This window comes from Rattus norvegicus, chromosome 10 (genome assembly GCF_021556685.1).
Source record: "Rattus norvegicus strain SHRSP/BbbUtx chromosome 10, alternate assembly SHRSP_T2T, whole genome shotgun sequence".
Taxonomy (NCBI): domain Eukaryota; kingdom Metazoa; phylum Chordata; class Mammalia; order Rodentia; family Muridae; genus Rattus; species Rattus norvegicus.
This window is the reverse complement of record NC_141543.1, coordinates 16,597,787-16,611,690: the sequence shown is the minus strand read 5'-3', so window position 1 is coordinate 16,611,690 and position 13,904 is coordinate 16,597,787. Positions and strand designations below refer to the sequence as shown.

At 50.5% G+C, this 13,904-nt stretch overlaps 1 protein-coding gene across 22 annotated transcripts in view; it reads left to right on the top strand.

The window, feature by feature from the left end:
• Positions 1–13,904, top strand: part of Mgrn1 (mahogunin ring finger 1) — a 49,319-nt gene that overhangs the window by 31,289 nt on the left and 4,126 nt on the right. For 10 of the 22 annotated variants that reach the window (NM_001439702.1, NM_001439706.1, NM_001439701.1 and 7 more), the window contains 9 exon segments: positions 42–89; positions 1,374–1,442; positions 3,582–3,741; positions 5,666–5,775; positions 7,327–7,392; positions 8,728–8,954; positions 11,191–11,314; positions 11,600–11,642; positions 12,688–12,786. In NM_001439702.1, the coding sequence (NP_001426631.1) occupies positions 42–89; positions 1,374–1,442; positions 3,582–3,741; positions 5,666–5,775; positions 7,327–7,392; positions 8,728–8,954; positions 11,191–11,314; positions 11,600–11,642; positions 12,688–12,786 (946 nt within the window). 22 annotated transcript variants of the gene reach the window in all.

Genomic DNA, 13,904 nt, shown 5'->3' with positions numbered 1-13,904 from the left:
GGAGGGGCTGGTTTGAGAGTAACTGTGTCTCTCTCCTGCAGCACGTGGATGGCAGCTTCTCCGTGAAGCCATTAAAGCAGAAGCAAATTGTAAGTGCCAGATAACACGGGCCTTTGGGTTGCAAAACACACATAATGCAGCTGTGAACACATGCCTGGTCTCCATGGCTGTTCCTTCTGGACATGAAGGAGCTGCTTTCCTGAGTCTGCCCTGTTGTGCTCTGGGATATTGGGGTCTGTGCTTTGTGTGTGGTGGTTACATAGCTACTTGATGCTACAGCAACTGTGTAGGTGCCTGAGTCCTGCCTATCGTGAACCATGGTGCGTGGGTTGCAGTTAGTTCTTGGTGAGTGTTTGCTAAATGAGTGGGTGGAGGAACTAAGGAAAAACGGGAAGCAGAAATATGGCAGCTGCCTCTTGCTTACAAATTACTGGAAATAGAGCAGCATTGGGTAAAGACTTGAATGAACCATGTCAGCACCTCACACGGGAGGAACTCCAGGGTATAGGGGAGACTTGGGATAGCATTTTATGTTTTGTGTTATTACATAAGGCAGTTATTCTGTTTGAGACCTTTATCATGAGACTGACTGATAAGCAGGAGTTTGTGTTCCAAGGCTGTGGTGAGGTTGTGCTAGCTACTCAGATACCAGAGATCAGTTTAAAGTTACAGGGTGGGATAGAGTTTATTAGCCTTTAAAGGAGAGACAGAGTGAATTCTTCCTGGTAGGTTCAGATCCTAATGATACTAGGTAGGCAGAAGACCTACTTGTAGTTGGGGCACTTGTTTCCTTAAGCTAGCTAGTAGGATCCTGGCTTTCTGGAGGGATGCCATAGCCCATGGAACTTGGGAACCAGTGACTGAGGGCACTTTGAGACAGGTCAACATGGGACCTTTAAGTCAAAAAATGACTGGTCTTGTGTCTAATGACTTTCACATCTTGTGGAAACATCAATTATATGGCTTGCTTTCTCCTGCCTACAGACAGCAGCTATAGCCCTCCTGTGAGCCCTCTTGTTTTTGGACAGAATGGGTCTAAAGTATTTGCTCTCTGGTAATGGGGATGATTGTGGGCAGCTTGGAGCTGGGCCTTCTGGGATGGATGCATGGATAGATGGATGGATGGATGGATGGATGATGGGACCACTGGCCCCATTTTCTACTCCCTGTGTTGCTAGCTGAGCTCAGCACAGGGCAGGGTTTCCTCCTCCTGTTCCTGGCATCTGCCCTTTCTCAGGAAAAGGAGTTCAACTAGTCTCACAGACTTTCTAGCCATAATTTTCCTGGGACATGTGGCTCTGGAGGTGCTCTAGGTACAGAGAAACCCACTAGTGGAGACCGACCAAACCCCAGCACATCTTTCTGCTCTTTAGGTGGACCGGGTCAGCTACCTGCTGCAAGAGATCTACGGCATTGAGAACAAGAACAACCAGGAGACTAAGGTACGTTCTTATGGGCAACTACCTAGGCTCCAGGCTGGCCACATGCCCAGGTCTCCATCTGCCTTTCAAGGATAACTCAGGGGGTAACTTGCTGAGGTTTCCTAGGCCCAGAACCCACAAGGTTTGATGGGAAAGAAGTCTTTCCCTAGAGGTTTATGACCCAGACTCCATCATTTCTCCTTAATTCCCTTTCAGCAGTTAAGCCAATTAGAGTTTTGTGTCTTTATGCCTGAGTACTTGAAAACAGCAAGGACAATTCATTCACAGATTTGCAAGTGCTAGCCCTACCATTGCAGTCACACGCTCCCTGGCTCTCCAAGCACTGGCCTTTAGTGGCCCACTTTCTCCCCTAATAGCTGGGTTTCAGAGTCTCCAACACATAAGCCTCTTGGAGAGACACTTCATACGTCCCCAATAACACCAGAAGACAGCAGGGTTTTTTGATATTTTGTCCTTCCCCCAGCATGTTTAAATCACTAAATTATCCTGGCAGCCAGGGTTCCTGCCGGCTGCCGGGGTCCAGGGACCCTCTGTCTCTTCCTCCCATCCATACAGGACCGCTTTGGGCTTTGTCCTCATTGGCAGAACCTTCCCTATCTCCTGGTTCCCACCTTCTCACGGACAGAGAACACTCTAGACTGGTAGACAGACAGACAGACAGACATCGCAGAGAGTTCTCGAAGCTGTGGTGCTGATAGTAGAGGTTCAGCAAGGCCTGGGAAGTGCAGCAGAATGGAATGGGAGCCTGGTTTCTTGTATTATTATTTTAAAGATATAATGGTGTAAATCAATTTGCTGACTGTTTTGTGTGAGGGCTAGAACATTTTTCACTGTGTGTGTGTGTGTGTGTGTGTGTGTGTCTGTGTGTGTAAGTCAGAGGACAGTTTGTGAGAGACAATTCTCTCTTCCACAGTGTGAGTCCTGGTGAATTGAACTCAGGTTGTCAGACTTAGTAGCAAGCATCTTTACTTACTAAGCTGTCTTAGTGGTCCAGCCAGACCTCCTGCTTTTAAAACCTTTGAAAGTCAGCCTGGCATGGTAGTGCACACCTATAATCTCAGCATGCAGAAGGCAGAGGCAGCAGGAAAAAAGCTGCAAGCTTGAGACTAACCATGGTACACAGTGCGAATTCCAAGTCAGCCAGAACTAATAAACAGACAGCAACCGTGATGTGGCATCACGAGAGCTGGGAAGCAGGGCAGCTTGACCAGGGTGAGCCCATATTGTTCACTTGCATTGACACATCAGGGTCACATAGTATGATTGACTTTAGGAGCCATCTGTGGTTGGTTGGTTTGTTTGTTTGTTTTTAAAGATTTATTTTATTTATTATATATAAGTACACTGTAGCTGTCTTCAGACACACCAGAAGAGGGCATCAGATTCCATTACAGATGGTTGTGAGCCATCATGTGGTTGCTGGGAATTGAACTCAGAACCTCTGGAAGAACAATCAGTGCTGTTAACCACTGAGCCATCTCTTCAGCCCCTATTTGTTTTTTAAGAAAGACTCTCCCTATGTAGCTCTCGCTGCCCTAGAACTCACTGTGTAAACCATGCTGGCCACAAGTTTCAATAGATCCATGCCTCTGCTTCCCGAGTCCTGGAACTGAAGGTGTGTGCCACTGCACCAGGTTAGCCATCCGTATATGGCAGCCGTAGCTCAGACGTCGTCCCGGATAGCACAAAGATGACTATGTGTGGCAGCGTCCCAATAAATAAGCAGGTTCAGTTACCGAGTTCACATTTAAGATAGTTCCTTACTCTCCTTCCAGGTCCTGTTGTGGTTTCTGGAAGCTGATATAAATGAAATTATTTCCAAGTTAGATCTGCTTAATGATTTTGGCTGAATAGACGTTTCAGCTGTTGTAGACACATGGTTCAGTGCTGTCCTACCTTTCTCTGCTTCTTTATATCCTGTCTGGAGTTAGGGGAGGCGAGGCCCTTCCCTGTGTGTGAGCCTGGTGCTCCCCGGATGGTGCTCGGGGAGCTCCATGTGACCCTGATAGCTCCTGTTCCCTTTCCATAGTCTCTGGGGATGGCGGCAAACGTAAACTCAGGAGGGCTTGCTCCAGGCAGCATCAGGCCCATTCTCAGGCTCTTAGGAAGCCACTGACATGCAGACATTTGTCTCCACAGCCTTCCGACGATGAGAACAGTGACAACAGCAGTGAGTGTGTGGTGTGCCTGTCAGACTTGCGGGACACGCTAATCCTGCCCTGCCGCCACTTGTGCCTCTGCACTTCCTGTGCTGACACGCTGCGGTACCAGGCCAACAACTGCCCCATCTGCCGGCTGCGTGAGCATACCCGGGGCAGGGTTCTGATTGTGGAAGGGGCAGGAGATTTGGGGCTGCTCATTCCAGGCAGTTTGGGGACTGCCATTCCCTACTACATGAAAAAAGGAAACACTAAGAGTTTTACATGCAAGGCATAGTGTTGCTCCTTCAGGGAAAGATTAGAAGGAAGATATAGAGGTCTTCCAAGGCAGAGTGTGATGACACTTGAACCAGGCAGGTTAAGCTCTGAACAAAATCTATTGTCAAGGTAGCAGAGGAACTATTTTTGATAACCTTGAAGTGAGTCAAAAGCAGAACACTGGTGGGTAGAAAAGTTGGCAGGTGATGGTCGGTTTGTTGCCAACAATGTAGACTCTAAGGAAACTCACCCGGGCTCATGGCTACTAAAGTGTCAGAAATGGCTTCTTTGGTGGAGTTCTGGCTTCTGCTCTTGACCTCACTGTCTGAATGCAGTGTGTGTATGTCCATATAATGTGTGAGTTAGCATTGTGGAAGTTCCTTTGTGTCATAAGACAGGCAGCATATACAGAAAGGGAAGATAGAGTGCCTGTTTGGGGGCTCCTGGTGACTCCGCTGAGGTAGGATGGAGCCATAGGTGGGCTGGCTTGGGTGGTTTATAGGTCTTTTTGTAAGGGAAGCAGACTGTTCCAGCCTGAGTTTCTGCAGGGCTTGGTACCTATGTGTGACAAAGGAGAGGTACTGGTCTTTTTTTTTTTTTTTTTTTTTCTTTTTTTCTTTTTTTTTTCCGGAGCTGGGGACCGAACCCAGGGCCTTGCGCTTGCTAGGCAAGTGCTCTACTGCTGAGCTAAATCCCCAACCCCTGAGAGGTACTGTTCTTACATAGAGAGTCCCCAGTGAGCCAGGTGGCCAGGACTTGCCGTCTTTCTGGAGTAGTCCTTTCTAGCACTGTCCCCTTGCGAACCTACTGTCCCAAATATACACAGCAGCTTAGAGCCTCAGCCTGTGAGAGGTGGTCGCTCTAGTGAGGCTGAGCACCAGGCCTGGCCGCCTGGGCACTCTGGGAGTGTATTGGTGGGACCCGCAGGTCAGCAGGTTTAAGCAGGTGTGTATCCTGGGCTGGGCTGAAAATATGGAGATATCCTTCCTTTCCTGATTGCTAGATATCCAAGTACAAGTGGTTGTGGGGAACCGAGGCTGTTATAGGAGCCTAGATGAACAGGCAGCACAGGCCTTGTGTTTCTGTGTCCAGTGCTGGAAGCAGAGGGGACACAGCCACTGAGGTGATGGGGATAGTCAGGATGGCAGCTGTGTAGGCTGAGGTTGGAAGGATGGAAAGGGTTCTGGTATGGATTTGGAAGGGATCAGAACTTACTGCAGATGTGAGTAGAAGGCCCACTGTTCCGTGGCCTGCTCTCATTCCACAGCACCGGGATACAGGCTGATGGCATACCTTACTCGATCCTGATTTATGGGACATGATAGAATCTATTTATCATAGATTCATGGGCCTCACCTCACTTCACTGTGTCTTCAGAATGTCACACGTTTGTGGGGAGAGCTGGCACGAGAGATGACCTTTGTCCTAATTTGTCCCTTCTGCTCCATAACCACTATCCTTCCTGGTGTCTGTGGTAGACATCGCATGTCCTTGCCCTCTGAAGGGCAAGGGCAGAGCTGTAGTGTGGAGACCTGTGGTTGCCACTATTGGAGCCCACTGGCATGCACAGCACCGCAGCTGCTGTTCTTGTAGAGGGACCTGAGGTAGCTGTTGGTTTCTTAGCTGCCTCAGATTGGCCAGTTCTCCATCTGCTAAGGATTCCCTCTGCTTCTGATGTAGAAACGTGTTCCTTGTTTCTCGGCACTGGGAATGGCAAAGTGTGTCCAGTGTCCACAGTCTAGTGTCTTCTCAGGCCTCTGAAGCTGCAGCCTTCTTCACATGCTTTTCTTGCTTTTTCTGCCACAGCATTCCGAGCTCTCCTACAGATCCGGGCTGTACGGAAGAAGCCAGGAGCTCTGTCTCCCATCTCCTTCAGTCCTGTCTTGGCCCAAAGTGTGGACCACGATGAACACTCTGTGAGTGCCTTTCTGTTTCTTTCTTCTTGTCTACAAGGTAGGCATGGGCCCCACAGCAGCCTGTGAGGTACTAATGAAGGACCAGTGCTGACAGGAGCCTGCAGGGCAAGAGTGTTTGCTCTCTTCCCACTGTTGCCTTAGGCAGCACCCTTTGAGGGGCCCCTGTATGTTACTGTCTGTGGGCTAGCTTCAGCCTCAGCCGAGAGCCTCCCTCTACAGATCGCCTAGGTAGGCCTTGCTTCAGGCAGATCAGGAAGGCTGTCAATCGAAAGACCTAAAGAGTGAGGCATAAATAATGACTAACACAGACGTGCTCAGAGACATGAGAGCAGAACCAAGAAGTGCATGGGAGGAGAGAGCAATAAGCTCTGTGGCCTGGACATCGGGGACAAAGCCTTTGTTCCCAGAGAGACCTGCTTCATTTCCTTACAGCCAGCAAGCTCAGCAGTTGTGCTGTGCTCTCCCACAGTAGACTTCTGAAAACTGGGCCAACAGTTTTACTTTGTTTTTTTGAGACAGTTTCTCTCTGTGTAGCCCTGGATATTCTGGACCTCATTTGTAGGCTAGGTTGGCCTTGAACTCAGAGATCCACCTGCCCCTGCTCCTGCCCCGGCCCCACACCTGGCCTATGCCAACATTTAAAAGCCTAGAAGTATTCCATGAAATGTAGATTTTTTTTTTCCTCTCTTTCAAAAACTGAGGCTTTGTTCAGGCCCCCAGGCTAGAAGTGTAGCATTCCTGCTGCAATGGACCATCCCCCGGCCACACACACACACACAAGGACCCCTGCAACAACTCTGCTCTCAGGCATACTGTGTGGGCTTTGGTTGAAGAACCATGCGCTCACCAACCTTGTGCTTGCTGGTTGTAGGAAAATGGCTCTGAGGTGGGGCTGCCCCATGAAGGAGGGGTCTGAATGTGGCAGAGGGATCCACTGGTGCTGGGCAGTGCTGGCTTGTTAGTTGGTTTTACCCTGTTGGTTGAAGGTCAGGTGGATCCCTTTCTGTCCGTCCTCTTATTCTGAGTGAACCAATTACAGAATAGACACAACCTTGATTTGTAAGTAGCCAGAAGCTCTAATCTGCTCTGGGAAGCACCTACCTTTTGCAGGGTTCTGAGAACCTCAGTAGGTGCTTGTTCTCTGCCACCTGTCCTGTCGAGGCCATGGCTGTGAAGTCCCCAAATAAGGTCTCTAGAGAGTCGTTAGGTAGAGATGGGGCTGAATGACCAGCCACATGATACCTTGGCCAAGACCTCTTCTTTTGGGGAGACCCAGTCCATGAGTAAGTTAGGTGGCTAGATCCCATACCCTTCTTCTCTGTGTGGGACCCACTGCAGGGCTCCCAGGAACTGTTTAAATGTGCAGGTAGCCTATGTAGCCCTAATGCAGAATTTTTGTTGTGTTGAGTATGGTCTAAAGTCTACCATAGTTTTGGAATTCAATTCCTGGGTGTGCTTGGAGGGCAGTAAACCAGAGGCCTGTCTCACCCCACTAATCCCCATGCCATGTGGAGGTAGAAGTTGTAAAACATGTGATTTTTATTTTGACAGTGTCCCTTTAAAAAATCAAAGTCGCACCCTGCCTCCCTGGCCAGCAAGAAACCTAAAAGGGAAACAGTAAGTGTGTTTGGTCATATGGCTCCGTTTTTGCCTCAACCCTTAATTTTAAACCAACAAGTGTGGGAGGTCATTTTAACCCCAAGCTAATGTGTTTAACACACTTTGTCAAATCTGCTCTCCCTAGTCCCGGCACCCCTGCCCAGGAAGGGAGTTTTATGGCACAAGCAAAGCTGAAGGTGTGTTGTTCGGGGTCGGTGCCTGGGGTAGCCAGCCCTGGCACAGCCCTTCTTTCCAGCTCTGCTCGCTGTAGCTCCTGAGCGCCCTGGTTCCCTTTCGTTTCTTGCTGGCAGTGGAGTTGATGCTGAAGGTGGAGCTGACAATGCTGCTCCTCCTGGCACACGGCATTCCCCGCATGCTTCATGTCTTGCATCCTGGCTGGCTGTCTCTTGAAGTTTGGCTCTTTGGGCCGAGGACTCTGGTTTTCTGATATTTCTCCTGCACCCCAGGCATCAGACAGAGAAAGAGGGAGCAAAAGTCAGGTAGTAGTGAGAGCCAGTTGACAGCTAGTGTAACAGAAGGAAGACGCTTGGGAAGCAGCGAGTTTTCCTTTATGGAGGGTGTGGGGCAGGAGGCAGTTCTTCACCTTTAAGTTGAAGGCAGTAGGAACAGATGAGAGTTAGCCAGAGGACCAGCACCAACCTGGTGCAGATCACATTTTCCAGGGGTGCTGCCCCTCCTGTTATTCACAGGGTAGGCACTTCCTGTGTGAGCAATCATGAGCCCTCCCCTCTGTCTGGTTTGTGAGAGCCTGTGGGAGCAGCACAGTTGTCTACAGAACTCCACGGCCTGGCCGCTATTCCCTGGGATCTGGGCATGGTCCTCTCCCCTTCCCCCTGCCAAATCCATCTAGTCCTAATGAGAGGCTGCAGCAGCTAGCACCCTCCCTTACCCCCACTGTCATCCTGCTTGGGGTCCCTGGAGGCCATACTTCCCCTGGTCTAGGGCAGCACCTAGCCTCTGGCATGGCTTGCTCTACCTGAGTTCTGCTGTTTTCACTAACCCATCACACTTTCCACTTGTGCAAGGTGGCAAAGCAAGCTCTGTAGGCCTTGATAGTGAGGGGCGCAGTGACTTTTGCAGACCTTCATGATCGTTTTGGACATCTGGGTGTTGGGATGTGTGCTGGAGCTGGTGGCCAAGGGAATCCTGAGCAGGATGACTTCCATTCTGCAAGGTAGCTTTTGATAAGAGATGGGGCTTAAGCCTTCAGAAAGTGGCATGATCGAGACATAGCCAAGCAGGTTTAGGGAGGAGAATGTCCCCTTTCTGGTGTTTCATGGCTGTGGGCAAGGAGCCTGTCTGGTCCCTCCTCACTTGGCTTTGTTCCCACAGAATTCTGACAGTGTCCCACCTGGCTATGAGCCCATCTCCTTGCTCGAGGCACTCAATGGACTACGGGCTGTCTCCCCGGCTATCCCATCAGCTCCCCTCTATGAGGAAATCACCTACTCAGGCATCTCGGACGGTCTTTCCCAGGCCAGTTGTCCCCTTGCTGGACTCGATCGAATCATAGAAAATGGAATACAGAAGGGCAAGACACAGAGCAAGTCTCCAGACAGGTGAGGCCAGTGTCTCTCCCTTGATGAGGTGTGTCAGCACACTGAGTGAAAGTGGGCATATGTAAGGGAGGGAGGGCGATCTGCTGTGTGTGCATGTAAGACTTGCAAGGCTTCTCTCTGTGTGTTTTTACAGAACTTTGTGGTACATTTTGTTCCTTGATAATTGGGACTCAAAAGGCACAACAGCGGGTCAGACTCTGCCATAGTTGGTCATAGCCTGCACTGAGTAGAGCAGTGCATCAAGGAAAGTGCTCACAAGGCCTCAAGCCTTACCAGTTGCTTGCTGTCGTGACTTGTACGGGCCTGTGCCATGTCCCTGCCCAGGGAGCTGACTTAAATCTTGGAATTTTTAGCAGCTGATCACCTAAGCATATCTCGTCTAAGGAGCAGCAGTAGCAGCTGAGATGGGGATGCTAGGGCGTGAAGCAGGTATTGCCTTGTGTCTTAGGGTTTCTCTTGTGATGAAATGCCATGACCAAAAGCAAGTTGGGGAGGAAAGGATCTACACTTCTGTATCTTATGGCATGAACTAGAACAGGGCAGGAACCTGGAGGGGAGAGCTGTGCAGAAAGAAGCCATGGAGGAGTGCTATTTTACTAGTTTGCTCTTCATGGCTTGTTCAACCTGCTTTCCTATATATCCCAGGAGCACCAGCCCAGGGATGATCCCACTGCAATGATCTGGGCCCTTCCTATCCATCCTTCAATAACTAAAAAAGCGCGGGGACAGGCTTGGGCTCTGCTCTGAGGCTGACTTGATTGTATCGGGTTGACAGTACCAGGCAGCACACCTTGCTGCTGCTGCTCCGTGTGCTGGCTAAGCCAGATGTGTGCCCCCTTTCCAGGCTCTGCCACTTTCCACTGCTTCTCTGTTCACACTGGAAGGCCCATGGCTCTCTGCAAGTGGTACCCTTCGCTTTTGTAAGTGGGTATTTTTGCTAGGTTGGTCTTACCTTATTAGCATATGAAACAGTGATAGTCACTGTGGCATTTCACACATCTGTATCACTGTGGCTGAACTGTCCCACACACCCATCCTGGTTCTTTCCCTCTCTCTCCCTGACCTCATTTACATACACCTTCATTTACATACACCTTTATTGTCATACACCCTGTGTTGTCGCTGCCTCCTTTGGCTACTTCTCCCCCACACAGTCCCTTTCTGCTTTCATGCCCCACATGTTAATACACTTACTAAGTTTATACTTACTAAAATCTGGATTCTGCAGCATATGATGGAGTCTTAGTCTGGCTAGATTTGTTTGAACATAATCTCTAGTTCCATCAGTTTTCCTGCAAATTTATTTATTTGGTTTGGTTTGGTTTTTCAGGACAGGGTCTCTCTGTGTAGCCCTGGCTATCCTGTAATTTATTCTGTAGACCAGGCTGGCCTCGGATACAGAGATCCATCTGCCTCTGCCTGATCACTTCCTGGTGACCTTACTCTTTTTGAGTATTCTGAGATGCTCTCATGCAGCCTTGACTGGCTGGCCTAGAGCACTGATTCTCCTGCCTCTATCTCCCCAGTGCCACACAACTAAGGCTGTATTTCTTCTGCAAACTGCTCTGAGTTCATTTATTGATTGGATGAGTTGCTATGTGGAGTACAACTTCTTGAGGTTCTATGTGCCCTCGATATTAATCTGTCAGATGGGGTTTGTATATCTGTGTTTCCGGAGGACCATGTGCATGTGGGGCCACAGTTCTATCACAGAGCTCCACCCTCAGCATCACAAGACGCTCTGGTACCACATCCCTCAGGCTGCCCAAGAGTCAGTCTTGCTCCCTCGGAGACTAGCCTGGGGTGGCTGGTCAGTCTCACTCTGCTGACATCCTCAAGGAGAAAAGTATAAGAAAGGAATGTCTTCTGCAAGTTGCCGAGGCCCTGTACTCTGTGTATATGGCAGAACAACTTCAGAGACACAGTCCCCTCTGATGTTTGCCTGGGGCTCAATGTCTCTTCTTGTAGTGTCAGGCTGTGAGGCCTGTGCTGATGTCCTTGTGAGGCAGGAAGTTGTTGTGCCGGCCTAGATTTCTGTTGTTCCGGTCTGTGCTGAAGAGCACCTCTCCCTAGGGAGCCTCTGTTGGGCAGGTTCACATTTTGAATCTTTGCAGACATGCCACCTCTCCTGTCTCCAGGTGTATATATATGCAAAGGCTGCTGGCCCCTGTGGCCTTTTGTAGGACTGCATTCCTCATACACCTGTCCTATAGCCCTGCTTCCTTCCTCTCCCCAGCACCCTGCGGTCTCCATCATCTCCCATTCATGAGGAGGATGAGGAGAAGCTCTCAGAGGACCCGGAGGCTCCTCTCCCACCAAGCGGTGTGGAGCTCGTGCTTCAGGAGAGCAGCTCCCCTGAGGTGAGGCCATGGCCAGCCTTCCCCAGGCCTTCCTCACTGATCCTGACCTTTCCCCAGCCCTTTAGACACTTATAGCTAGACAGATGAGTGTCCCTGACTAGGTGGGGTGCCTTGTGGTGGAGTCACTTTGAAGCTTGTAGACAAGCCCACATATGAAGCCTGGCTTCCAGTAATGTCTTTGCATGCCCGTGGCATCCCTGCCTACTGCCCTCAGCTTAGTCTCAGGGTTTGGCCCTTTTGACCTGAGGACGTTTGCATCAGAGGCCTTTCCTCTTTGTCTTCTAGAGTTTCGGAACAGAGGAGGTGGGTGAGCCATCCCTAAAGCAAGGTGAGCCGCTTCTCCCAGGTCTGTCCCTGAGCCCTTGGTAAGCTTTGGGTCCTGGTCAGGGACATACACCCCTTCGCCCTACCCTGCTCTTGCTGTCAGGAACCTGGACAATTAGTGTGCAGAGATGGTAAGGGCATTGTGACACTGGCCAGTACCGCATGTGTGTCCTGGAAGCTCTGCCCATGTGTGGGAGCCATTTGTCATACTGTGGCTATGTCTTCCTGATGAGTTGAGGACAGCCGATACTTCCTTACCTTCCTATAGTGGGGGCTTAATCGGGAGCCCCGGAGGCTTGGGTTCCCCCATCCTTCTTGCTTGCATCCTTATTGGGTGGTAAGGAACCCCCTCAAGCCTGCCTCTGCTTAGTCCTTGCCATGTTGCTGCTGGACAGAAGAACAAAGCAAGATTCAGGGCTGGCATCTAGGAGAGGCCCGTCACTTGTCTCAGACATGGCTATAACTAGCAATGAGGCTCATGGGATGATGAGATGCCCCCAACCCCCGTGCAGTTGTAGCTGCTCTGTTGTATCCTGCGTCCTCCTGAGAGGTCCCCTCATACGAGGCCCACCTGCAGGAGGCTGAGGCCCTGGGTGTGCATGGGGTGGCACCACTAAGAGCAACGTGGTCACTGCAGCCTTTCTAGACTGGCCTCGTATTTCTGTCCTCTGTCTCAGGCAGGGCCTCGGCTTCCCACCTAGGGCCTGGGCCCCTCCCTCTATTAGGAATGCAGGTTCAAGTTGGTAAGGACTTGTGGGGGCGGAGGGATGGGGACTAGGGATGGTCCTCAGGGCTGCTCCAGAAGGCTGCCCTGCAATGCACCATTACTGGTTGGGGTAATGGTACCATTCCTGATGGCTCAGCTGCAAGGAAAAGCAAAGGACAGCCACCACCTGGCTCCAACCAAGACTGGTTTTGAAACAAAAGAAGCAAAACTTCTCACCTATGCATATGCCCACCACTGATCTCTCGAGTATATGGAGTCAGAGTGCACCACAAGGACCTCTCTCTACCTGTGTGTCCTGATTTCACTCCTCTCCATGCTGCAGGAAGCCGAGTACCCTCTATTGATGATGTCCTGCAGGATGGCAGTCCCCAGCATCATGGTTGCAGCCAGCCAGTCCCTCCTGCTGACATCTACCTACCAGGTAACAGCACCAAGCCTGTGTTAACATTTGGACAGAGCCTACCTCTGTCTCTGAGGGAGCAGGAAAAAGGGAATCTCAGAGACCTGTTGTACCCTCTCAGAGCCCAGGTCCTCTCTGGCGCTGAGCTCTACCCTGCTAATCCCCACAGCATGGGTCAGGCCCACCTTGTCTGCCTGCTGGCTTCCTGCTGGCCAAGATTGTTTCCCACTGAGATAAACTTTGCCCAAGGAAGGCAGGACAAGCTGCTCAAACTAAAAGGGTAAAAGGACAAAGTCTGTTCTCTGTCTGCTCCCTGCAGAGACCCTGGGAAGCCAGTCTGGTTCTGCTGAGATTGCCTTCTTTCTTCCTCTGTGGCCCATGCCACAGATGTTTGCCTGGGGCTGACCTAGGCTACAACAGCTCATTCCTAGTCAGACCAGAGGGTTAAGTGTAGGGTGCACCGGTTGAGCCACGGGCAGTGGGCCAGGACTTGCTGTTATTCTCTGAAGGTTTTGGTACAGGCTGTCGCTTATTTCCTCCTCTGTTCTGGGATGAAGACCTCAGCTGCACACTGGGGGCTCCAGGTCAGGGCTAGAAGTGGGTCTCTCAGACTTACAAGAGTTCTGCCATTTGGAAACTTGGATAAACAGCCATTACAACTTCTAAGCAGCTACACCTTCTTAAAAGTAGCTACCTAGAGAGCTGGGCTGCTCCACAAAGCAGAGAGACTCCTTTGCCCCTGCTTGGCCCTGCTCACTTTCTCAGGGCTGCTTCATAGTGGTAGATTGTGGCATCCTTTGGCAGAGAGGATGTCTGCCCCTGTCTTCTGGATATGAAGTGACTCATAGAGGACACAGGGGTCATCAGGTCACCCCTTGTGGGAGAGCAGCTATGGGTTGTCTTAGATCACCATGGCTTATCCAAAACAAACCCATAAGCGAAGTGTGTTTAGAACCAACACATTCTATAAGGACACAATTCTGGTATGTTCTTAGGAACACCCCCCGTATCTATTTAATTTGGCTGAGCAGGGAGTCAGGAGAGGCCCCTGGACCTCTTGAGTCCCAGCTATGAGTTTTGCTCTTGCAGATGGCCCTGAGGGCACCTTCACTGTCCAGCATAGAGTATTTAACCCCAGC